The sequence below is a fragment of the Macrotis lagotis genome, chromosome X, assembly GCF_037893015.1.
Source record: "Macrotis lagotis isolate mMagLag1 chromosome X, bilby.v1.9.chrom.fasta, whole genome shotgun sequence".
NCBI lineage: Eukaryota > Metazoa > Chordata > Mammalia > Peramelemorphia > Peramelidae > Macrotis > Macrotis lagotis.
In genome coordinates this window covers 648755398-648779155 of record NC_133666.1, presented here as the reverse complement: position 1 = coordinate 648779155, position 23758 = coordinate 648755398, and the positions used below count along the sequence as shown (strand labels likewise).

The 23758-nt window shown below is 44.4% G+C and overlaps 1 protein-coding gene, 1 long non-coding RNA gene and 1 pseudogene across 3 annotated transcripts in view; 1 reads left to right on the top strand and 2 right to left on the bottom strand.

The window, feature by feature from the left end:
* The window catches only part of LOC141501042 (uncharacterized), a 44396-nt gene extending 35308 nt beyond the window's left edge, over positions 1-9088 (top strand). The window contains exon 2 of the long non-coding RNA XR_012472117.1: positions 8803-9088. This is a non-coding gene — a long non-coding RNA (uncharacterized LOC141501042). The remainder of the gene's footprint in view (positions 1-8802) is intronic.
* Positions 269-22201, bottom strand: MBD3 (methyl-CpG binding domain protein 3). Of its 2 annotated transcripts, none has more exons than XM_074204691.1 (7): positions 22129-22201; positions 17687-17846; positions 8898-9035; positions 6746-6836; positions 5050-5227; positions 3222-3419; positions 269-1313 (listed from the first exon to the last, which is right to left on the bottom strand). In XM_074204691.1, the coding sequence occupies exons 1-6, from the start codon at positions 22140-22142 to the stop codon at positions 3227-3229; spliced, it is 774 nt and encodes a 257-aa protein (XP_074060792.1). In that variant the 5' UTR covers positions 22143-22201; the 3' UTR covers positions 269-1313; positions 3222-3226. The 2 variants fall into 2 exon arrangements, with proteins under 2 accessions (XP_074060792.1, XP_074060791.1); XM_074204690.1 differs by having other exon boundaries at positions 22033-22142.
* Positions 4923-5022, bottom strand: LOC141503665 (U6 spliceosomal RNA; annotated as a pseudogene).
* Positions 22202-23758: the final 1557 nt, after the last annotated feature.

Here is a 23758-nt window from a genome sequence, read left to right as displayed (position 1 = left end):
TGTGCCGGAAGATATCTACCCCTAAGCAACTGGTGCTTGGAAGAGGAAGACGGGAAGATCTGTGCCTATGATTACTTCTATGTTTGTATCTCAAGCAGCTGCATAGAGAGACGGGGGAAGAGTTCCAGATTCCCATATCCGACTGAGGATTCAGAACTCCATTAAGGCAGTTGGACTACATTTCATTTCTCTTCAACAAAGGCCAAAGTTCACTTCAATGCACAGCAAATACAAAAGGTTAAAATGTTCAAAAAAGGATTCAATTCAGTTGATATTATCAATTTATTAAAGAAAGGTGAACTGTTTAAAACGAGGATGAGACTCTCACAGCTCCATGTACTGTGTAGTCGTGCAAACAAACTAAAGGTGACGCTTTCCACATCTGCTCTCCGGAAGGGGCAGAAGTCCTGGCGCCAGAATCAAGTCCCTCTCTTCTTACCGATGGCTCTTCTGTTTTGCTTGGAAGCATTTCCCCAACCTCACTCGAGTAACCACACTCAAAATTTCATAGACCACTTCTCTCTTCTGCTACCCCACCTATGGGATGCTGAGGACCCCAGGAACAGGCTACTCTGGGAGTATTTCTTTGTTGGCAGCTTAGTTCCACGATGCAGAATAAAATAAGGACAATACAAAATTAGAGTAAGTTTGAAGAAACTTAGCATGACAGGTGAATCTGATTCCTGCAGATCTTCCCAGTTTATACTAGCTTCAGCTCTGAAACATTTTATAAAGGAATTCTGGCAATGGGTTAGGGAAAAGCAGGTTGGAAGAGTATCACACCCTTATTTTACTCCCTGTCCTTCCTCAAGATCAGTCTGGACATGAAATTCAATGACCTGAATTCACATATGGAACAACAAACCAAAACATAAAAATGGTCTCTTAAGAGTTGGGTATTATCAAGCAGGTTACTGGGGAGAGGCCAAGCAGTGAAGAAGAGCCTCTCTTACTTTAAAAGACCCAGAGGGAGAGAGAAAATGCTGAACCTAGGTCAAAAAGTTAAAGGTACCAAAGGCCTGGGAAATTTTACCATACTGAACTAGTGACCCCTAAATAAGAAGGGGAAATTGTATGTCTATCATAAACCCGTTTAGCTCCTCCCCACCTGACGTGGGAAGGGAAAAGAGGGAGATGTGTCTTTCAAAAGAGTAAACTGTTACTCTCTGATGCCCAACTCTTTCCTCTAGTGGTCAAGGGTGTTTGATCTTCTAGGTATGGTAGATGCAGTTTAGTCCTTGGACATGCCTGGCTTTGGGAATGGTTGTGCTGGCCCTGCTGCTGCTTTACAGGTAAATCTTGGCTGGATCTTCCTAGAAAAGAAAAATATATCAGAAAACACCCTCATTAACTTTAGCTTTCACCTCAGGTTGTCTGTCTCCTACCCACCACTCTAACCAAACTGTATGTTCAAAAGAGAATCTCACTGAGCTTGTTCCTACCCATCCTTTTACTGGAAGATTCTGTCTTAGGGGATAACATCTGGGGAAACCCAATGATCAGCTAGAGTCTCATGCTCAGTGAAGTTGACCAGGATAGGGTGGAGAGTGAGACTGTGAAAGGGCTGGATGAAGGAATTGAGAAGACTGAGTCTGAAAAAAGAATGATGGACATGAACATCATGGCCATCTTCAAATGTGTGAGTTGCAGTAAGGGGAGAAGGGAGAGACTTAGTGTAGTTGGTTCTAGAGAAGGCAGAGCAAGGAAAAATGACAAGGAATGGAGACAAATGGGCTTTCAACACAAGACCTTTCTACCAATTGGGTATTGTTCAGTACAATGGATGGCCTTAGAAGGTGGTGGGGTTATTACTGTAAGTCTCTAAATGAGATGACCACTGATTATGGATACTGTGGGGAACTTTTTTTTTTAGTTTTTTTTGCAAGGCAATGGGGTGGTTAAGCGGCTTGCCCAAGGCCACAAAGCTAGGTAATTACTAAGTGTCTGAGGCCGGATTTGAACTCAGGTATTCCTGACTCCAGGGCCGGTACTCTATCCACTGCACTACCTAGCTGCTCCCTGTGGAGAACGCTTGGTCAGGAAACTTAGGACTCCATGTCCTAAGATTGTGTCCATCTCTGAAACTGTGATCCTCTACTTGGAAAATGTTCAGCTAGCTGACAAGCTCCTGTGCTGAGACTGACCTCTCCAACAAACCCACTATCCTGAGTAAGAATTCTTATCAGAGGAAAAGCTTTTAAAACATAGTGGTTGGAAGACGGTATTGCTCTGCAACAAAAAAATTCCAATCTTCCATTTTCTCAACTTGTATACTAAACATTCTCATGGCACTTTAAGTCTGATGAAGCACTCTGTAGACAGGTTATCTCTCTCATTTGAGTCTCCTAACAAGGTGAGAAGGTGCAGCCTCCATTGTCCAGGTAAACAATGGCTTCTCAAGTTACCCAGGGAACGAAGTTCCTAACCCTTCCCCCTCTGTGCTATGTACCCAAAGTGCATTTATGAAGTGCTTCCTAGCTGCCAAGAGCAGAGCCTACATGTCAATAAATCACAATTAAGGAGTTCATTGTGTGAAAGTCTTCACTTCAATTCTGTGTCGGTCTAATGATTGTTGTTTTACCTTTTTTTCTTCTCCTAGTGCTAGATAGCCACCTCAGTTTAGTTTTCTTCTATCTTTTTAAAATTCTATAGTCATAAATACTATACTATAGCAACACAAGAAAGAAGAGGAAGAGGTGGAGAAAAGCCTAACTCTGGAGAAGACTAGAAAGGGACCACATCTGAGCCTCAACTGCTTTAACTGTCACATAAATGGGGAGAACACACATCCTGCCTCTCTCACAACAAAGGCTGTTGTGAATAACAATATGCTTTGTAAACCTTTAATGATAATACTAAACAATTAATACGTTGCAAAAACATTCAAAAACATGGGTCACTTTTTTTTTTAAAGGTTTTTGCTAGGCAATGGGGTTAAGTGGCTTGCCCAAGGCCACACAGCTAGCTAATTATTAAGTATCTGAGACCAGACTTGAATCCAGGTACTCCTGACTTCAGGGCCGGTGCTTTATCCACTGTGCCACCTAGCTGCCCCATGGGTCACTCTTGAACTCAAAGATTAAATGTCTGATAAAACGAATCACAAATATTGGATTCCTCTGCTTCCCTACATGTAAACTTAACCCCACCCCATATGCTCCAATATTCTTGTACACATCAATGAGGATTGAAAACCTCTGCCTACATTTGGCTGGTCTTACCTGGACTATACAGTCTCCATCTCATGGTCTTGGTCCTGCTCCTCTTCTTCTTCCTCTTCCTCTTCTTCCTCCTCTCCAGTTCCCTTCTCTCCAGGAGCATCCCCATCCCTAGCAATCTCTTCCACATGAGCAAGCATATCGGCCATCAGTGCTTCCTCCAACCTCTTTCTCACCTGCTGCACAAGTTCTTCCTGTTTCCTGACTCAGAACAAAGAACAACAGTTACCTCTGATGGGCTAGTGGCTACAGCCAAACAGTTCAAATACTGGGTCAGGTATAGCAAAGTTTTCTGAACATTCCCTTAGTTTCTTTTTTTTTGTTGTTGTCTGTTTTTGCAAGGCAATGGAATTAAGTGACTTGCCCAGGGTCATACAGCTAGGTAATTATGAAGTGTCTGAGGTCGGATTTGAACTCAGGTCCTCCTGACTGCAGGACTGATGCTCTATTCACTGTGCCACCTAGCTGCCCCCATTCCCTTAGTTTCTTGAGTCAGACTTCAGAGATAACGTTTTTTACTTAGAAACTCTTTTCATCATTGGAAGGAGCCTGAGTCTTTACCACTGAATACAGTACTCCAGACTGTACTTGTTTCCCTCTATATCACAACAGTCCTATCAAGTGAAGGGTTCAAGCCCTGCCCCTGCCTACACTCCAGTGAGTGGGAAGGGGAAGCTCAGAGGGGGCTTTCTCAGGTTCCAGCTGACACACACACATTCTCACCTTTAAGAGATGGCTACTAAGTAAAAGAAACTTGCAAATTAAATTGACTTGCTATTTCTTGGATGCTATCATTACAGTTAGGGCATCCAGAGGGAGCACAACCTTAAGAGTAAACAAACTAGACCCTAGGTCCCATGAAGGCTGGGTCAGGGATGGAGGAAGCAGAATATTTTCATATACTGGAGGGATTGTTAAAATCAGATCTCACTTCCTAGAGGTTTAAATAGAGGCTAAACAGTCACTTGCCAAGGGCATGGGGTTGTACCACAGGATTTAAGAGGTACTTCCAGATCGAACACTTTATTCTTTGGAACTGAGGGAAGAATGTCATTCTATAATATTTGGAGGAAAAAGAGACATTTTTAAAGTTTACTGTATATATTATATAATTTTGATAAGACAAAACTTCAAATGTTTTACTAGTGTTAATTACATTTCATTACGGTATTCCAAGGAATGTCAGGGCTCTGAAGGATAGTTTGGAAAACACTACTCTATTAAACCAGGAAAAAAATGTTAGTTCAGTCCTCACATTTTAAAAGGGAATGGAGGGCCAGAAAGATTGAATAGGTTGCCTAATTTATCAGAGAAATAAGTTATTATCAGAGCTTAAACTCAGGTTTCTCAACTCTGAATCTAGGCTCTTACCATCATACCAGACTAGCTGTCAGTTTCTTAATTAGCCTAAGGAACAAACAAATCTTGTGGCCTAGATATGCAATGCCTCATCCATTAGGCTACTTAAATGTTGTCAATTAAAAGTTCTGATTCCCATTTCTTAAAAATCTGGGCCCAGTTTCTCTCTCTCTCTCTGGTAAATGGGACTGCCAAAGTCACTAACATTTTTCAAGCTTTAGTTTTCCCATCTGTGAAATTAAGAGCTTGAAGCTTGTTTCCAAGATACAAAATGCAGAATGATTATATTCACTGAAGGTGAGCAGCAGTTTTTGTTACACATCTATATAGTGCAATGGGCTGCTCAAAGTAATTTCTTGAATTTGCATGTCATCCTTGTACAGGGGATATGCTAATCTTCTCTGTATCATTTCAAATTTAGTGTATGTGCTGCCAAAGCAGGCACCCAAAGTAATTTTCTAATATCCATTACCTGATGTCTTCATCAGTCACCATGAAGGCTTTGCAGAGTGGTTGGGAGGTATTAAGCCACACCCCAGGGTTCTTCTCAACAGCAGCTGAGAGCTGCCCAGTGATGGGCATTGTACTAGTGTGCAGGGCACTGGCAATAGCAGAAAGGAGGGTTTCATCAGTGCAACCTGGGCCAACCCCTGCAGGAAAGAATTCACCAGAAGAAGATGATGGATGTAAAAAAAGAATGATAATAAACTTGCTCGATAAATATTGTCACATAGTATTAAAAAAAAAAGCAAACTCCTAAGTTCTTTCAACCCCTTTTTGACCAGATGATCAAACCCCATACTGCTGCTGAGGTTTTTTTTTAAAAGGCAATACAAGTAAAGAGTATATTTTAACCACAGAGTTACTATAACTTGCCAGATATTTTAATTGGTTCTATAAGAACAGGATCAGGTTAAAGAATACTTTCCCCCCCACTTTTATTTTTCTTGAGGTTTCTTTTGGGGGGGGGCAAGGTGGCAATATTTTTTTCACCATATGACTTTTTTTGGAAATGTTTTGAAGGACTATACATTTATTACCTGCATCAAATTGCTTGCTTTCTCATGGGTGGGTGGGGGGGAAGCCAGGGAGAAACAGAACAGGCGAGAGAATTTCAAACTTTAAAAAAGGAATGTTGAAAATCATTTTTACATGTAACTGGGTGAAAATAAAATTCTGAATAAAAAAATTTTTACACACACACACACACACACAGAGGAGAGGAGGGATTCTAGTCAGTAGTTGACTAAGAGCAAGTAAGCTGATGCCAAGGAGAACCTGTGAGACTGTTTTTAAGGCTGAAAAACCAGATGATCACTTGCTGATGAGATTCTATCCTGCCATTTTGGGGTAACTGCCTAAGCAAGCTTCCACAGAAGATTTTAGTTAAGATGTATTAATGATGTTACTGAGAAACAAAGCTGATGAATATTGTCCTGTGAGGGGAATGGTCTGCCTCCAGATCATTTACATTTATTCACAAGTTTTTGTACAACACTTGAGCCATGATGGGAAAAGGAGCTGTCCGTCTCCATAGCAATGGAGTGATGGCTTACAGTGAAGGTGGGGTACAGAATTAAACTCTACCAAGTTGTCATCCTCCCACATTCCACATGTTCTAAGGAGTCACTAAAATCTACACTAAGGAGTTCTTTAAAAACAGAAAACCCTTCCTAGATTGTTTAAAATACACAAGGATTCTCTCTTCAAACCATCACCTTTCCAAGGAGAGAGAAAGCTAAATTTGCTAAATTAACAGTTAGTCCTGCTTCTTAAATATCCTTGTTAGTATCTTTACCGGTCATTATACAAAGCTCAATTCAGATCTAAAAACCAACCCACAAGTATAAAAAAAGAACAGCAGTGTAGCGCCAAAGCAAGAACACTGGACAAAGGAGACTTTCTGCCACTATCTACCTGAGTAATCTTAGTCAAGTTACTCCTCGAGCCTCCATTTCCTCCCCTGGAAGATGCTCTTTCAAAAGTAATTTCTGGTTCTGACACTCTAAATTCCTTCTCAGCTCTGACCTTCTGTGTTCTAGGTACTCTCCATAATAAAGCTTTTTTCCATGCCTAATAGTCAAACCAGGTGAAATGAAATTTGATGGCTCATAAAATAGTTCTTAAAATGTACAAGTTCAAAGTGAAGTCAAAAAGTTATTAATTACCTTGCAAACCTTTAGGAAGATCCATTGTTTTCACAAGCTCTTCTGCAATGTCAAAGGCATTCAATCCACTTAGTTTCTTTTCCCAAAAAAGCTATCAAAGGAAACATTTACATCATTTAAAAAAAAAAAAAGGCAACTCAAGGGAGATCTGATGATACAAAAAAACCCAAACCCCACAGACTTCAGGTAGCTGGCCTGGGTTATTAAGGGGACAGGTCATTTAAGGAGTGGGAATGGAGAAGGTAATGTTACCATTAGACAGCTCATCTGTAATAGCAGCATGCCAAAAAGGGCATACCTTAGGCACCTGGGGAGATTTGGCTTAAACTTTTATAGCAAGGAGAGGAACTGAAGGTGTCAGTTAATCACAATAACTTTTCCTGTCCCAGTCTGCAGCTCTTCCACATCCCCTATTTTTCTCTGTAAAAAGTAGCTTTATGGAAACTTACTAAGGCAAATCCTCTCATATTTAGCTGGGACACATTCAATTTCCTTGTGTCTTTTTTCTATACCTAGAATATTAAAAGTAGCTTCAATGTCCAACTGTACTCTCTTCCTGTGGACAGAATCTTATATGGATTATAATGTCACATAATCTACTTGTCTATAGGAGTACTCTATTTAGTATCATTACCTTTCCAGCTTTGAATTTTATTAATCCTAAATGAACCAATTTTCAATTTTCAAGACTCTACTCCCCCTTCCCCTTTTTTTATTTAAAAAAAAAATGAAGATTTGTATTGGTGCTATTTTCCCAACAGCATGTATTCACATTGGATCTGTGTCATGCCTTGGTATGACATTTCATAACATTTCAAACTTTTTCCATTATTATCTCTGCCACAGTGATCTTTAATGATACTATTGTGATTGTTTTGGGGGTCCCAAACTGTGCCCATAGAAGACAGCAAAATTAACAGATAAATGTTGTTGTGTGGCCACTCCCATCTTCCTCCCTCTTCTTTGAGACACAACAATTTTGAAGTCAGTCCAATTAATAGACCTGCAATGACCTCTAAGTGTCCACTTGAAAGGAAGAGTCAGTGAATGTGGCAAACTTCACTGCTGCCTTATTTTAAGAAATTGCCACAGCCACAGGGACCTTGAGCATCCACCAATCTGTTCAGTCAGCTACCATCAATAGAGGCAAGAACCTCCACCAGAAAAAAAGATTACTATTTGTTGAAGGCTCAGATGATGGATAGTATTTTTAACTGAGAGTATAGACATTTTTTTTTAGAGATTCTATTACAGAATACCTAACTTTAGAGTTAATCTAACCTTTATAAGCACTGGGAAACCTGTGAGATTCACTTCAGTGCTTTACTGAGACATTCACTTTTCTGTGGTGCTCTGGAATGGATCCTGCAACATCTTGGTGGTTTACTTGTACTGTGTGGTCAAATGGAAAGAAGACTAAATTGAGAATTGGGACTTGGGTTTTAGGATCAGCTACTTAGGCAGGTTACTTTCCCTTAGTTTTCCCATCTGCAAATAAAGATTGCATAGGGTGATCTCTAACATCCCTGTCTAGCCTTAAATTTCTGTGCCCCCAAAACAATCCATTTTGATCCTGAAGACTGTCCTACATTCAGGATAATGGAAAATCAGTCATGAAGCAGTCTGATGGGAGCTCTGCATCTTATTACATAAGAAAGACCCAAGCTGTGAATCGACCTGCTTTCGTGTTCCCTGGGTTGGCACCACTGCCATGCTACTAAGGTCACAAAGAATCTAGACCTAAAATAGTCAGAGATCACTCCCAACAAATGGTCTAGGAATTCAAGTCCCAAGGAAAGGCCGTGTGGTCACATCAAAGTGAACTAGGCTGGCATCAGAGATGCTGGAAGGAGGCCCTCGGGAACAGCACAAGAGACACATCAGTGACAAATACTAGAATTTACGAGGCAGCAACCGAACAGCAAACAGGATGCAACCTAGTGCAAGGGGGATACCCACCTCATCTGGAACAATGTCCCCTGACAAGTGAGGGGTAGAGTCAAATTAGTCCACTATCTGTTTCGTATTTTCCAATCTACTGTCTTTGGTTCTTTCAGGCTGTGAATGTAAACCTCTAAGGGAAGAACATACCATTTGATGCCAGCCTTATTCAGAGAAGCAAAGATGCAGTGAACAAATCTGTGAATCTCACCTGTCGAGGCTGGTCCACAGCCTTCTGTGGATCACTCTTTACTTTATTACTGGGATGGTTAGTAATCTTGGTAACAGGCTGTTTGAAGATGGATGCCGTCTGCCGGACAGGGAGTGCAGTATTTAAATCTGGTTTTCCCTGCAATAACAAGCAAGTTATGACTACACTCCCAATAAAAAAATAAAAATTCATTTGTACAATACTTAATTTGAAAAAAAAAATTTGAAGAGTTTTCCTCACAGAAGAGTACAATAATTTCCAGAATGACACCACTGTCCCCCAATAATCTTCACCCAGCTAATTATAGAATGCCAGGGTTGGGGTAGTTTAGAGACCCCCCCCAATCTAGAGGTAGGTGACAGACAGCCCCTGCGCTTCATTCTGTGGTCCCCAACACTCCCTAGTTTACCCAAATCAAATTAAAATGTGACTGGAAAATATTTAACAAAATAAATAAAACTACAAAGGCATACAGAGTTGATCCCCTCTATCTCCTAGATATATTCCATGTCATTAAGTGTTCTGAAAAAGATGATGGTCCCCGACCCGGTCCAGGCCTCTCCCTCACTCCCAATATGAAATAACACTGACTTTGAATTCAAGAGAATCTGGGTTTGAATCCTGTAAACACACCAAAGTTAAAACTATAAGCCTGGGGTGGCTAGTTGGCGCAGTGGATAAAGCACTGGCCCTGAGGTCAGGAGTACCTGGGTTCAAAATCCGGTCTTAGACACTTAATAATAATTACCTAGCTGTATGGCCTTGGGCAAGCCACTTAACCCCATTTGCCTTGCAAAAAAACAAACAAACAAACAAACAAAACAAAAAAAGAAAAAACTATAAGCCTTCAGTTGTCTTATCTGAAAGGAGAAGAGATTGTTCTAAATCTGAAATCCTGTATGCCATAGAATGTTGGAGCTAGAAGGGACTTTCTTCTTAATAGATAAAATCCAAGCTCAGAGAGGGGTCACAGCATTAATAGCAGAGCCAGGATTAGAACAGAGGTCTCCTAATTAAGCAGTAGCCTACTGAAAGATGAATAACTTCTCTTTTATCATTGTCTAATTGTTTCAGGTACAGAAATGTCTTCCTAAGTAGAGAATAAGCTACTCTGGAATATGGCCTATGGCCTAAGTCTATTTTGTAAGGCTTACATCAATATGGGTGTTCCCTCCTCTCTTAACACACAACTCTTCTAAGGACTAAGATGATTATCTTTGACAGTTACAAAGGTCAAAAAATTCATCAGATGGCTGTCAACCTATGAAAACCCCTTTATCACCAGACCTAGGAATGAACTGAATGGACCCAAAATGGATCCTTCTGCACTGGGACCCACTGAATAAGATGGTTTTTACTCCTACAATTAATCTAATGCAAGAATTTCTTTCAAAACCTAAGTGAATGGCATGATGGGGATACAAATGAATTGTATGAAACAGAGAAGGGAGATCAGAATGAACAGGTCAAGAAAGATTATGTAAAAGCAGGAGGATCTGGATAAGACTTTATCAGCAAAAAGAAGAGGAGAATCCATTTCAGGTAAGTTGAATTGTGTGAATAAGCAAATTCCCACAACTAATTGCCAAGTGTGTTCAAGATATAATCATAAAACAATTTCACTAGAGTGAGAGCCTTACAAGGCTAGAAAGAGAGGGACCAGTTTGAGGTGGGCCTTCAATACTGTAACAAATTATATCTAGGTCTGTAAAAGAAATGATCAAGAAAGAGTCACTGCCATTTAAAGGACCCTCTATGCTATTTGGGTGGTAGGAATCAGAGCCCAAAAAGTGTGGAGGTTCTTTGTAGTGGTTGATTGATTCTTGCCCTTAGTTATCAAAGAAGACCAAAATGACATCAGTATGACTGAGACAAATGACAGTGTCCTACTGTGGCTGATCAGACCAACAGGAGCTCAGAATGCTCTACCACAGATTGGGCACAAATAGTCCATGTGAACACCTGGTGTGGGTACTCTAAATTTATGTACGTCACATTTCTTTTGAACTGCTTTAATTCTACCCTTCTCATAGAGAGCAGAACCTTGACTGATAAGGACATGCCATGCTGGACGGTCCTGTGTCAGTGTCTCCCATAATGTACAAGAAGATTCAGGTGACTCAGTATTGCTTCTTCTGACTCCCTTGTGAGTGCTTGCCCTGAGCTCTCTTTTTGACAAGCATACAATCTGGCATTCTACCAATGTGCCCAGCCCATCATAGTTGCACTCTCTGTAGTAATGTTGGAATGCTAGGCAGTTTAGTTGGTAAGTGGTGGTTAATAATGAAGAGAAACTAGGAACTTGGTAGAACACCAGAGCCAGCTGTGCAAATGAAATTCTGAGTCTTCGCTCAATTTACTCACTGGTAAAATCTAAGTAATACCTGTCCTTACAGTGGTAGTGGACTCCTCAGAGGGTCATGTGGCTGTGAAGGCAAACATGCCAATGTATTGAAAACTTTTTTGTAAATCACAAAGCACCAAAAGAGCAATATTCATACAGAGCACTAGAGAAATGCCAACTATTGCTGGTATTAGAAGGAAGAAAGATCACAAAAATGCTCCCCAAAGCCCTGAACCCCATTTGCATTTGTCTGACAGAGCCATCAGATTAATCTTCAAAGGAGAAGAAAAATCCAAATGTACGTACCATATTTGGAAACATCAAAAATAACCTAGAGTATATAGACACAGCAAATTGGCAGCCAAGGTGTTCACTACCTCTAATTCTGACATAGATACCATAAAGTGGGGGCTATTCCAAAAGCACCCATGTGTTAGGGATAAAGAATATCTCCAAGACACCCGGACAGTTACTGCCAAGCTGGGGCAGCACCTATTCATACCAAAACTGTCCAGGAGATGGGGTCAGCTGCCTGCAGCCTTTCAACCTGCTGAAAGGCAAGGCATAGGAGATAAAAAATACAATTATGTATCAAATTTCAAAAAATGACCTGAATACATAAAAAAATCTGCAAATTTTAATACCAGGGTCTTAAACTGATTTGTAAATAATGTTAATTCTCATATTACTGTTGTTAAAGTAAGAGATAACCACTCTTTCCTTCCCTCATTTTTCAACATCCCTCTGTTTCCCATCTGTAAAATGAAGGGATTGGACAAGATGATCTCTAAGGTTCTTTCCAGATGTAAATCCTATAACCCATGATAAAAGGACATAGACTCACTGGTCTATGATCATAAGGATGATCAAAAGGGAAGAAATGTTAGCATAGAGATTCAGAAAAGATCCTCACCCCAGGATTTCTGTTTTTGTCTCTCTGCAGATCTCCCTAAAAGAATACTGCCAGGGGTAATGTGGGAAAAGCCTATTAGAAAAAAGTCTGCTATAGTGTTTCATAGAATTAAGAGCAATAATCAGACTTTTTTGGTTGTTGTTTAGTTGTTTTCAGTTGTGTCTTTTTCTTTATGACCTCACTGGGAGGTTTTCTTGGCAAAGATCCTGGAGTGGTTTGCCATTTCCTTCTCCAGTTCATTTTACAGATGAGGAAATTGTGGGGTTCAGTGACTTGCCCAGGGTCACACAGCTAGAGTCTAAGGCTAGATTTGAGCTCAGATCTTCCCGACTCCAGGCTCACGGCTCTATCCACTGTGCCACCTACTTGTCAAGCAATAATGAAGCCTAGGGAACAACTAATTCCACTCTCTCCTTTATGAACGAAAAAGCTGAAGCTCAGAAAAGCTCACCAAGCTAGCAAGCTACAAAGCCAAGTCTCCAAGCTCACAGGATTCATCCTGCTATACTACCTCCCAAATTACACTCCACAGAATGATAGATGTGTCATGTGGGAAAGAGTCAGTGTTATCAGTATTCTTCCTTAAAACACTGAATAGGAAATTATTTATAAAATAGACTTGTAAGGTTAAGTGCTCCCATAAATGAATGATATACCCCCATTTTACAGGTGAGAAAACCCAGGCTCATAGATGAACTGTCTTGACCATGATCACACAGCTACTAAGTGTTAGAGGCAAGATTCAAAATGAGGACTTTTGGCCTCCAATGTCAGTATTCTACAGGCAGCATACTAACTACTGGTAGAACAACTCATGTTTATAACATGATTATCACCTTCTGTACAATCCTACTCTCTTGGGTTTTTTTTAGGTTTTTGCAAGGCAACGGGGTTGAGTGGCTTGCCCAAGGCCACACAGCTAGGTAATAATTAAGTGTCTGAGACCAGATTTGAACCCGAGTACTCCTGACTCCAGGGCCAGTGCTTTATCCACTATGCCACCTAGCCACCCCACAATCCTACTCTCTTAAGCAACCACATGTCCTACATAGCTCAGCATTTCACCTATCTGCAAGGACTACAAGGCCATTATAAGTAATGCTGTGATGGATGTTTTACCTCACCTAGATTGTAAGCTCCTTGTGGAAAATCACACTTTTCTTATATCACCAAAATGTTTTGGACAGAGATTCATTTCCTGGTAGCTTTGTTTTATACCTCAAAAAAATGATGTCTCCTGGATATATGCTGACATCTGATGACAAATTACATGGGAATCCTGTCAGGCAGCCTTGAGTCAAGAAAGATCTGTCACTTATTAACTAACGGTCAAGAGCAAGTCTACCTTTCTTGTTTCCTCAACTGAGAAAAAAATTAGGATGCAGAAACCTGTATGGTATGGTACTTAGCCTATATTCTGTTACACAGAGGAAAAAGAAGATACTGTATAGAAAACTTTGCAAGTCTTAAAATATTTTAATAGGTCTGTTACTATTATGTTTAATTCTTAAGAGGTTCCCATGACCATGGCTCCGGGCTGTTCTTACAACCCTACCCTCACCACTTCTGTGTCTTGGTCCTGGTTTTCTCTCATACCTAGTAGGATCTCCTTCCTCCACTTTAAGTGTCCTTAGCTTCCTTTAAGACTCAGTTCAAGTCCTACCTTTTGCAAGAGGCCTTCCTATTCCCTCCCCCTGAGTTTACCTTTAGCTACACATATACATGTTTTATACATACATAATTATTTTCATATTGTATTCCCCCTTAGACTGAATTCTTGGAGATCAAGATTGGGCTTTTGCTTTTCTTTGTATTCCCAGCTCACAACCCAATTCCTGGCACACAGTTAGCACTTAATGAATGCTTGCTGACTGATGGATAATATAACTACTAAGAATTCTGCTCATGGATTATCATCATCAGGTAAGTTGGAGGCAGGGAGACAAATAAATATGGTCAGTGTCTGCTCATGTCATGAAGGAAGATCCACACTCAACCCAAAAAGAAGATTTCTTATTGATGAAGAGGTTCATATTGTGCTTATTGTCCTGGGGCCTGGGACACTCCAAGGTATCCTCAATGGGATTCTTAGTTACTTAGGATATCACCCTAGCTACTCACACAGGAAAAACAAAATAGATTTAGAATTTTGAAGTACTCTGCCTGTGTGTTATGTTGAAAGGGAAGTTTATTTAAATCACCATCTATTTCTTGGTCAGGCACTGAATATGACCATGAAGCTGGGCTTAGAAGCAAACAAGAGAGTTAAATCGCTTTTGGAAACTACATTTCAAATTATCCTAAAATGTTTCTATTGTGCAACATCAATATTTCCCCAAACATGCTTTGTAGTTGCAAATGATAGACAATACCAATCTCAAGAGAATTACAGGTGAGCTGAAGAACCCGTCAGGAGGCAGGTATGAATGGGTGACAGTGTATTATTTCTCATGGTATCTTGCAAGGAGAAGTGGATTAAATCATTTAGGACACGTAAGACTGAAAAAGGTGGGTTAGTCACAGAGCAAGTACAACAGATAACTTTCTATCAAGAAGCAATAAAATAATTAGAGAAAGACCTCCAACTCACTGAGGAGAATCTCCAAGAAAGCCTTATGCAAAGGCACAGGCAGCAATGGCCCAGGGCAAGAAGGCATGGTTCTTATACTAGTTGGGGAGGGGGGAGTGGGGGGCAGGAGTGGTGGTTAAGGGAGAGAACCCAGACTCACAGTGAGGTCATAGACCCACTACAGTTATCTTCCAGAGGGTGACTAGAAAAGATGCCTTGGGTTCTTGAAGGCCCCGAAGCTTTAATAAATCATGAAGATTTGGTGTCTAGAGCTGGTGATGATTTTTTTTTTGGTAAGAAAAGCTTCTAAGGGTGGCTAGGTGGTACAGTGGATAGAGCAACGGCCCTGGAGTCAGGAGTACCTGAGTTCAAATCCAGCCTCAGACACTCAATAATTACCCAGCTGTGAGGCCTTGGGCAAGTCACTTAACCCCATTGCCTTGCAAAAAAAAAAAAAAGCTTATGAAATTTGTTTCAGTGGAAACATACCCCTAAACTCATGATTCCTTGAAGTATTAAATTAGTGCTTTCAACCAAAATGGCAAGACTTGTCTTAGAATTCTCTGAGAATGAAATTTAGGAACATGAAGCAGAAGGACCTATCTCTATGCAACAGACCTCAAAGTGGAAAAAAGGAATCTTGACCCATCTTAGGAGAGTGGTCACTTTGAGTCTGGGATGCCAGGCTAGAATAATGATTAAAAACTAGACAACGGAAATGACAAGATAAGGAGAGTCTGATGGTTCTCACAAAGCAGTCCCTAGATGGATACAGGGAATAGGTATGGTTTTCAAATACCCACCTTCTCAGTCATTTGATTGACATTTGGGATTAAGTGAGCAAGAGCTATAACTGTCTAGGACCCAACTGTCAAAATGAACTATTTTGGATGCTATCACATGAAACAACCTTTACTCAGCACTTTGAGGCTTGTCAAACACTCTCTTCCTAACAACCTTGCAAGGAAAGCAGGGTTATATTTATTTAGCCCTATCCTAGAGTAAGAGAACTAAGAGTTTCCAATGGTGACTTGCCCCAAATCCTACAATTAGTAAATGCCACAGCCAGGACTCATACTCCATATTCATCCAAACCAATGTTCATTGTTCATTACTTTTCCCTTTATACAAACTCACTTTCACTGAGACCCCTTACAAATACAATTGACTTTTTGTTTTGGCTTTTGCAAGGCAATGGGGTTAAGTGACTTGCCCAAGGTCACACAGCTGGGTAATTATTAAGTGGCTGAGGCTGGATTTGAACTCAGGTCCTCCTGACTCCAGAGTCGGTGCTCTAATCACCACACCACCTAGTTGCCCCTACAATTGACTTTTAAAAATTGTATTTGCTATTATCTATTACTATTCTATAAAATATCATATAATTTTCTTAAAACACAGGTGATCTTATGGGAAGGAATTTACCAAACAGCAAAACAAAATAGACACTGATCCATTAAAATATAAGGAAAATATGGATCAAAGATCCTTGGATATGAGATCCACAGGCATTCAAAGAGACTGACTGCCCTGACCATCTACTCAGGAAAAATAAAATGACAAAAGAACAGATACTGTTGAAATGACTGAAGAACATCATGCAAGGAAGGGAATAGGATGAGGTTATATGGGCAACACACTGAGTTTCTCTATGCAAGTGAAAGACAAAGAACTGGAGTCTGAGGAGATTCAAATCCTTTCTCGGCTTTCTCTAACTACTGTGTGAATTCTGGGCAAGTCACTTAAGAGACTGGGCCTCAAGTTTCCTCCCCTTTAGAATGAGAGAGTTACATCAGATTACTTCTATGTCCAAGTTATAAACTTAGATTCCTAAAGAGTAGGAATCTATGAGTCTCCAAGTTTGGAGAAATGAGCGGTCAGCTCCAGTGTCTCCAGGCATCCTGATTTATTTCTGGGTGGCTCTGGAGGAGAAGGTAAGGCTGGTGACTTAGCTCGGATCCCCACCCCCCACTCAAATCCAATTCATGAGCTTGTCATGATATCACCTCCCTGATGTCATGGTCTTCTTCAAGAATGAAGGACAAAAGCAACAATACTTAACCAATGGGTATACCAATAACTATACTGGTAACCATGAAACGTTCTGAGCACTTGGGGATGGTATCCAATAGAGTATGTGGGTCATCTAGGGCAACTTTACAAAAATACATGGCACAGGTCTGTCATTCCAGCTCTGTGGGCCTCAGTTTCCTTATTTAATAAAACATAATAGTATTAGTCCCATTTATGTTGGGAGGATAAATGAGAAAATGAATGCAAATCATAAAGGGCCAAATATGAGGTTAGAAACTAAGAAAGACCCAATTCAGTGCAGTCACTTGGATCTTTTGGTATTAAGAGTAGCTTGGGTTCATACAGCATTAGACCCCTTACAAAGCACCAGCTTCAGAAGCGATCTGAGAGACAGGTCCTAGGATGATCTCTATTTTACAGATAAGAATCCTGAGATTCCAAATAGTGTCTTGCCCACAATCATATGACTCATTGTGTTTGCCAGCCCTGATACAAAGGCTACCTAACACTTGTGCACAAAGACATAAAAGATATTCATCCCAAATAACTACATTTTCAGACAACTTTCCAGAATCTCAGAGTTGGATATGGACTTCAAGACATCTGGTACTTGAATAAAATCTCTCTTCAGTAGCTAGAAAAAGGGTCTCTCAGTTTCTGCTTGAAGAATGTGGGGAATTCCCCACCTTCTGAGGCTAATCCACTATATTCACAGAGCCCATTAGGGAGAGGTTTCTATCAAACAGAAACCTGCAGTTTCCACCCATTATTCCTAAGATCAGGTTCTAAAGAGGCTCAACTTGAGCAAGAAGGTCTTGAAAAATTCTTAGGCAGAGAACAGTGAGGATTACTGGGAAAGGCAATTCCAGAGACTGGGGGCTATGGCTCCCTACAGAGGGACAAGAGCTGGTGATGGAAGGGGTCCTTACTTTGGCTTGGTTAGAACAGTCATAGCGCATCCTCTGTCGATTCTTGTTCATCTTACTCATGAGCATTTTCCCTGTTCGAAAGTCAAAAGTGCTCAGGTCCATGGAGCTCCCCAGGTAACGGGCTAGCTGAGGTTTGCTTCGGAACTTCTTCCCACTCGGGCTAAAAAGGAAAAGGGAAATTCCTATTTTGTAGGGTAGGTTTTGATTATCTTTTCCCATTCTAAGTGCTGTAACAACATTAAATCCATTGCTGTTCCTGTGAAGCATTGTTATAGATGGGGAATGAACCACAAGATAAAGTAGCTTCTCCTCTCATACCCTATTGGAAGATCTCATTTTTTGCAATAAATTTCTGTGATGACAAGGTAAAGACAGACCGTGTTCTTTCTCAGCCATATCAACCCGAGAATGAAGACGAATATGATCTTTTTTGCCCTTGAAATCACTAGGATTATCAATGCAACAAACTATCTAGATGAGAAACTAACTTTCCCCATCTATAGCAAGTATATTCTCTCATCCCCTTATCTAAACATCATAGAATCCTGGAGTTGGAAGGGCCTTAAAAGGTCACTTGGCATCATCGGGAACCAGAACTTCAGGCAAGACCCAAAGCTCTTGTCCATTCTCTCCCTAAGTTTATACTAAATCTAAAAGTCCTCAACATGGATCGGAGGAGCCAGGTTCAAATCTAGCTCTGCTACCTACACATATTTTGGGCAAATGTTTTCTTCTCTCCTTGCCTCTGCTTCTCTCTATATAAAAGGACAGGATTAGTCTGAAAGGATCTCTAATGCCCCTTCCAACTCTAAATCCTATGACCTTTAGAGCAAAAAACAATATGCCATTCAGAATTGAACAATCAACCCCTCCCTCAGTTTTAAGAATGATAAACAAGGAATACATTATTAGACAAAATGTAACAGCAATACCTTTAAAAACCTTTGATCTGAGGAAAGGCTGACAATCAGACAAAGCTACCTTGTCATCTCCACTTACAAAACAGAAACATTTGCAAACACAATATAACCCTAGTTTCACCAACTTGATTAAAACAACAAGGAAATCTTTAGTTACTGCATAAAGCAATCTATGTTTCACATAATATATTATGTCATGTATGCAACAGAAATATTTATGCAAACAAATCTTCAATAAGATATATAACTTAAAACCTACAACTTAGCTGATCTTCTTAAGAGTTGCCTTAGGCCCAGGAAAGGTCAATGATCTGTACAAGGTTGCTAATATTAGGGGAAGGATTTGAATCCAGCCCAGTCATCCCAACTATAAACCTAGTAATCTAACCACCACTGGTGTTTCCACACAGTATGTGACCAACATAAATTACATGCAGAAATATGAAGGACGCAGGTAAAAGCAGTAACTTCTCTTTTCTTAAGTTCTTGAATAACCCACATGTCCTTACCCTGCCTTCAACCCTGCCTCTCTACCTCCCCCTGCCAAATTTCCTTTATAATCACTAAACTTAGTGGACAGTCCCTGAATATATGTGAAGTTGGGCAACAGCAGGGGGCCATTTCCTCCATTCACTGACTGCTGGAACTAGAAGGGAGCTAGTTCAGTGATCAACTAAGACAATCTTCTCACTTTAAATAGGAAAACTAGGCCTCCAAAGGAGTGAAATGGCAGGCCTTCAGTTGTCATACAGCAAAAGAATGGTAGAGCAGGGACTGATATTCAGGCTTTTTAAGTCCCCATTTGAGAATCCCACCTCTATACCATGCTGCCTGCTTTAAAACTTTAAAACTACATTTAGTTTGAAATAGTCCTATTTTTTAAACATTCACTTTTTCTTTCTGCATTTCCAACATAACGACACCCCTGCCATCAATATAGCCTCCGATTCAGGAGTTAATTTGGAACAAGCAGCCTATGGAATTACCACACCTTTCTAAGAAAGGCATGAAATATTTTACACCCTCATTCAAAGAAACCCAACAACCACCTTTTATTTTTCCCTTTTTTTTTTGGTTTTAATGTCTAATGGTCATGTTAGATCTTTTGTACAAATATTCTCTGTATAGAAAGGAGCAAAAAAAAATTGGATACAAGGGTCTGCAAACTTTTTAACAGACTTCTCTGTTCTGTATCCTTCTATCTGTGATTCAACATGGACATTCAAGTACCAACTGGCAATAATGTACAATTTTCTCAAGAGAAAAGGAGAGAAGACTTGGGAGTTTAAGAGATGCAGAAATGCTAAAGGATCACTAAATACAAAGGAAAAAGGGTCGTATAAAAAAAAAAGTTAAGCTGTCCTTAAACAGATCTTAAGAAAAATATTTCTTTAGCAACTGTTATTCAACAATTAAGCACTAAAAAAAAAAGAAGCTTTTGAAGAGGAAGAGATGACTTTGGATGGGGTTCTGGTTTTACTATTGATCATAAGCCAGGAACATTTCCCTCAGTTTCTCTAACTGAAAAGGATTTCTTAATTTAACAATGTTAGCCTACATTCTAGGGAATGGGAGTCATCCATGTCCCCTCTCTCCTGCAAAAGAAGCCAAGAACTAATTAGGCAAACTAATTTTTTTCTTACTTTTAGCCAGTTTAATCTAAGACTAGATTCATTTTAGAAAATGCCTAATGCTGATTCTAAAATTTTCACACATGCTGACATCCTTAACAAGTATGAGCTCTAACAAAAATACCTACCATAATTTTCCCTTATTTGCCCCCACCAGAAGAGTAGATCTAACATCTCTGCAATAAGCCCTCAAGAAGTAGTCCTTATCTGTAAAAAGGGAATCTCTCTACTTTCCTGTACAGGGAACTGCTTTGCAAACCTTAAAGTATAAACAGGAGCTAACATTACTAACTTCATAGGTTGCTGCCTGCTAGCTGTTCACAGAAACTGCCCAGCAGCCCACCCCTAAAGGCCATCACTTTCCCATGTTGGGATAGTTTCTTTTAATGCCAATAAGCAAACACTGATAACAGAAGGAAGAAAAAGGACACTGTCTGGTGCAAGTGATTTGTCTTCTGTTTCAACTTTCAAGAGACCTTCAAGCTCATATCTGCACACAAGCCCAAAGATCTCCCCTATCCCCTCTCCAAATGAAGATGAAATCAAGATTGCCAAATCATCTCAATCACACTTTCCTTAAGATCACATTTCAGTACTCCAAATAAGTTCATTTTTACTTATAAATCCCCAAATCACAATCAGAGTGACTTACCCATCCATCAAAAAGTCCTTTCATTCTCTGCTCTAGGAGCTCCACCGAGCAGAGACAACAATGTACTTTTCAAATCATAAAGCACTAGGGCTTAGGGCTCATTCATTATTACTCAAGACTTAGAAGACCTGGATTCAAGTCCCATCTGCCAGCTGTAGGACGGTGGACAAATCACAACAACCTCTGAGGCTCGGGTTCTCATCTGAGGTGGGGACAATAAGAGTTTGCTGGACCTACCACAGAGTGCTTTAGAAATTCGGGAGGCTCTTAGTAATGTCCCTATTACACTCACTGGTATCATTGAGTGGGGAAATCAAAGCTGTCCTCAAACTATTTTTTAAGAGAGAGAGGATCTGGGGAAAGATGGAAACCAGCGGACTGGAGGCTATCCAACGAAGCCAGCCGACGCCAGGTGCATGGTCTAAATGTGCAACTAGCTCTTTGTTCTATTCTCGTTATGGTAGAGGAGAAGGACCGCCTCCCCCTCTGCTTCCTACCCTCGGAAAGCCTAGGCCAAAGAGGCTGCCTTTGAACTTGGGGGGAGGGAAGAAAAGGGAAGGGGGTCGGAATGACGAGAACACAAGTCCCCGGGTGCCGAGTGCTCGGAGGCGGGATGGACCGGAGGGGAAAGCACTTCCCGAGCTCCCCAGACCGCAGACGCCCGGCCAACGTCTTCCACAAAGCGCAGCGGCGATCTCTGAGGCCGGCCGGCCCGGCCCCTCCGGCCTCCCCGAGGCACAAAGGGCCGGGGGGCGCATCGGGGCCTCGCGGCCCCGGGCTGGGGCTGGTCCAGGGGCCAAGTCCCCCGCACCGCATCTGCGGCACCCAACAAAGCGGGCTGCGGCTCCGGCGCCGGTTAAAGTTTGGGTTCCAATAGCTGCATCGAGGGAGAGGGCACCCCATGCGGCCCCCGCGGCGCCTGGGCAGCCCCGGCTCCAGAGCTGCCCTCCCGCCCCTCCCCCGCCCGGCCGGGCACCCACCAGGCTTCCTAGCGCCCCTGCATGCAGGCATGCTGGGGGCGGGGGGCGGGGGCTGCCCCGGCATGCGGGCCCGGCGGCACATGCCGGGCCGGGGCGGGGGGCGCGGGTGGGGGAGGGGCTGGTGGGCAGGGTCCCCCCGTCCCGGGGCCGCTGCTCCATTCACCTATAGTAATAGACATCACTCTTGCCGGCGGACAGACCCGACTTTCTGGTCACTTCTTCCCTTTTCCAGCCCTGGGGGAGAGCTGAGCACTCCCACCTCTTCCGCTCCATCGCCGCGCGGGCACGGGGCTCCCCCGCCGCCGCCGCCGCTCCTCGCGCCCCCGGGCCGAGCCGGCCCCGGCCCCGCCGCCGCCGCCGCCGCCGGCTCCCCCGGCCGCCGAGCCGCCTGCCCCAGGAGCCCGCCGCGGGAGGAGAGGGGCGGCCGCCCCAGCCGCTGTCGCCCCGGCCGGCCGCGGGAGCCTCCTCCGCGGGCGCCGCCGCCGCCGCTCGATCCACTTTCCGCGGCTGTTCCGCCCTCCCGGCCTCCGCCCTCCGCCCCCATCCCGGTGAGCGAGCAGGAGGCCGCGGGCACGCGCGCCGGGCTCTCCGGGGCTGCGCCCGCTCGTCCCCCGCGCCCGCGCGCCCGCCGCCTCCTCGGCCCCGGCCCCCCCCCCCCCCGCGCCGGCTCGCGTGCCGCAGGTCTCGGCCCCGCCCCGCGGCCGGAGGGGGCGTGGCCCGGGCTCCGCCGGGGAGCGGGGGGCGGGGCCGAGCCGGGCGCCCGCGAGGGGAGGCGCGAGGAGCGGGAGGCCGGCGGCCGAGGGGCCGCGCTCCCGGCCCCCCCCCCCCCCAGCCAGCCGGGGGTGGGGGGGGCTGCGCGCCGCGCCCCCCCCAGGACCTGCCCCGCCCCCAGCCGCGCGCGGGCTGCCGGGGACGGGGGCCCCGGGAGGGGGCGCGGCAGGGCCGGGGAAGGGGCTGCCCCGGGGTCTCGCTCGGATCCCTCCGCCGCCCGGGCGGGCGGGCCGCAGCACGGCGCAGGGCCGCCGCCGCCGCCATCAAGTTCTGGCCCCTCGGGCCGTCGAGCCGCCCCGGCCCCGCCGCGGCCCCCGCCCCCCCACCTCCGGGCGCGCGCTCGGCCCCCTCCCCGGCGGGGCGGCCGTGGGGGGCCGGGCCGGGGCCCCTCCCGGGGGCTGCGCCCCGCTCCGCCGCCCCTCCTCCGCTCGGGACAAACTTTCCCGCCTCCGCGCCGGCTCGGCCCGGCCCTCCCCTCGGCGCCGCCGCCCTCCCGGCCGGCCCAACGGCGCCCCGCGCGCCCCGCGCTCACCTGGGCGCCGCCGCCGCGCGCTGCTTCCTGCCCGAGAGGAGCCCCCGGGGCCCCCACGCCTTGGACATGGCCCCGCCGCCGCCGCCGGCTCCCACCTGGCGCTCCCGGGCGAGCGCGCGCGCGAGCCAGCCGGAGACTCGGGGCCGCCGCCGCCGCCGCCGCCGCCGCCACGAGGCGCCTGGGGCAACAGCCCGGCCGGCTCCTCGGCCCGCCCCCGGCCCCCGGGGACGCCCCCTGCCGGCCTGGGGGTCTTACCCTAGGCTCCGCCCTCCCCGCCTCCCGCCGCCCGGGACCAGCCCCTCGCGCTGCCCCCGGCGGGCCCCGCCCCCGCCGCCCCGGGGAGCCGCGACCTCCGGGCCCCTCCCGACACCTGACCCGCCCCCCGGGCCAGCCTGCCCACGGCCCCCCAGGCTTGGCAGCCCGCCTCTGCACTCCCGCTGGGGTCCGTCGCCGGACTGGCACTGCCCAAAGGTGGCGTTGGAGCGGGAGCATGCCCACCGTCGGGGAGCCTCCCGTCAAACCCCGAGACACACCGCGCCCTGGGCACCCCGGCCCGCCCTGGGCTCCCCGGCCCGCCCTGGGCACC

What these genes read in the sequence shown, in the direction of transcription:
- MBD3 (XM_074204690.1), bottom strand. Translation starts at nt 22,142, where the DNA reads ATGGAGCGGAAGAGGTGGGAGTGCTCAGCTCTCCCCCAGGGCTGGAAA. An exon ending in AGTGATGTCTATTACTATAG is followed by an intron (nt 17,847 to 22,032) that starts GTGAATGGAGCA and finishes TTTCCTTTTTAG; the next exon opens with CCCGAGTGGGAAGAAGTTCC. An exon ending in GTGACTGATGAAGACATCAG is followed by an intron (nt 3,420 to 5,049) that starts GTAATGGATATT and finishes GTTCTGAGTCAG; the next exon opens with GAAACAGGAAGAACTTGTGC.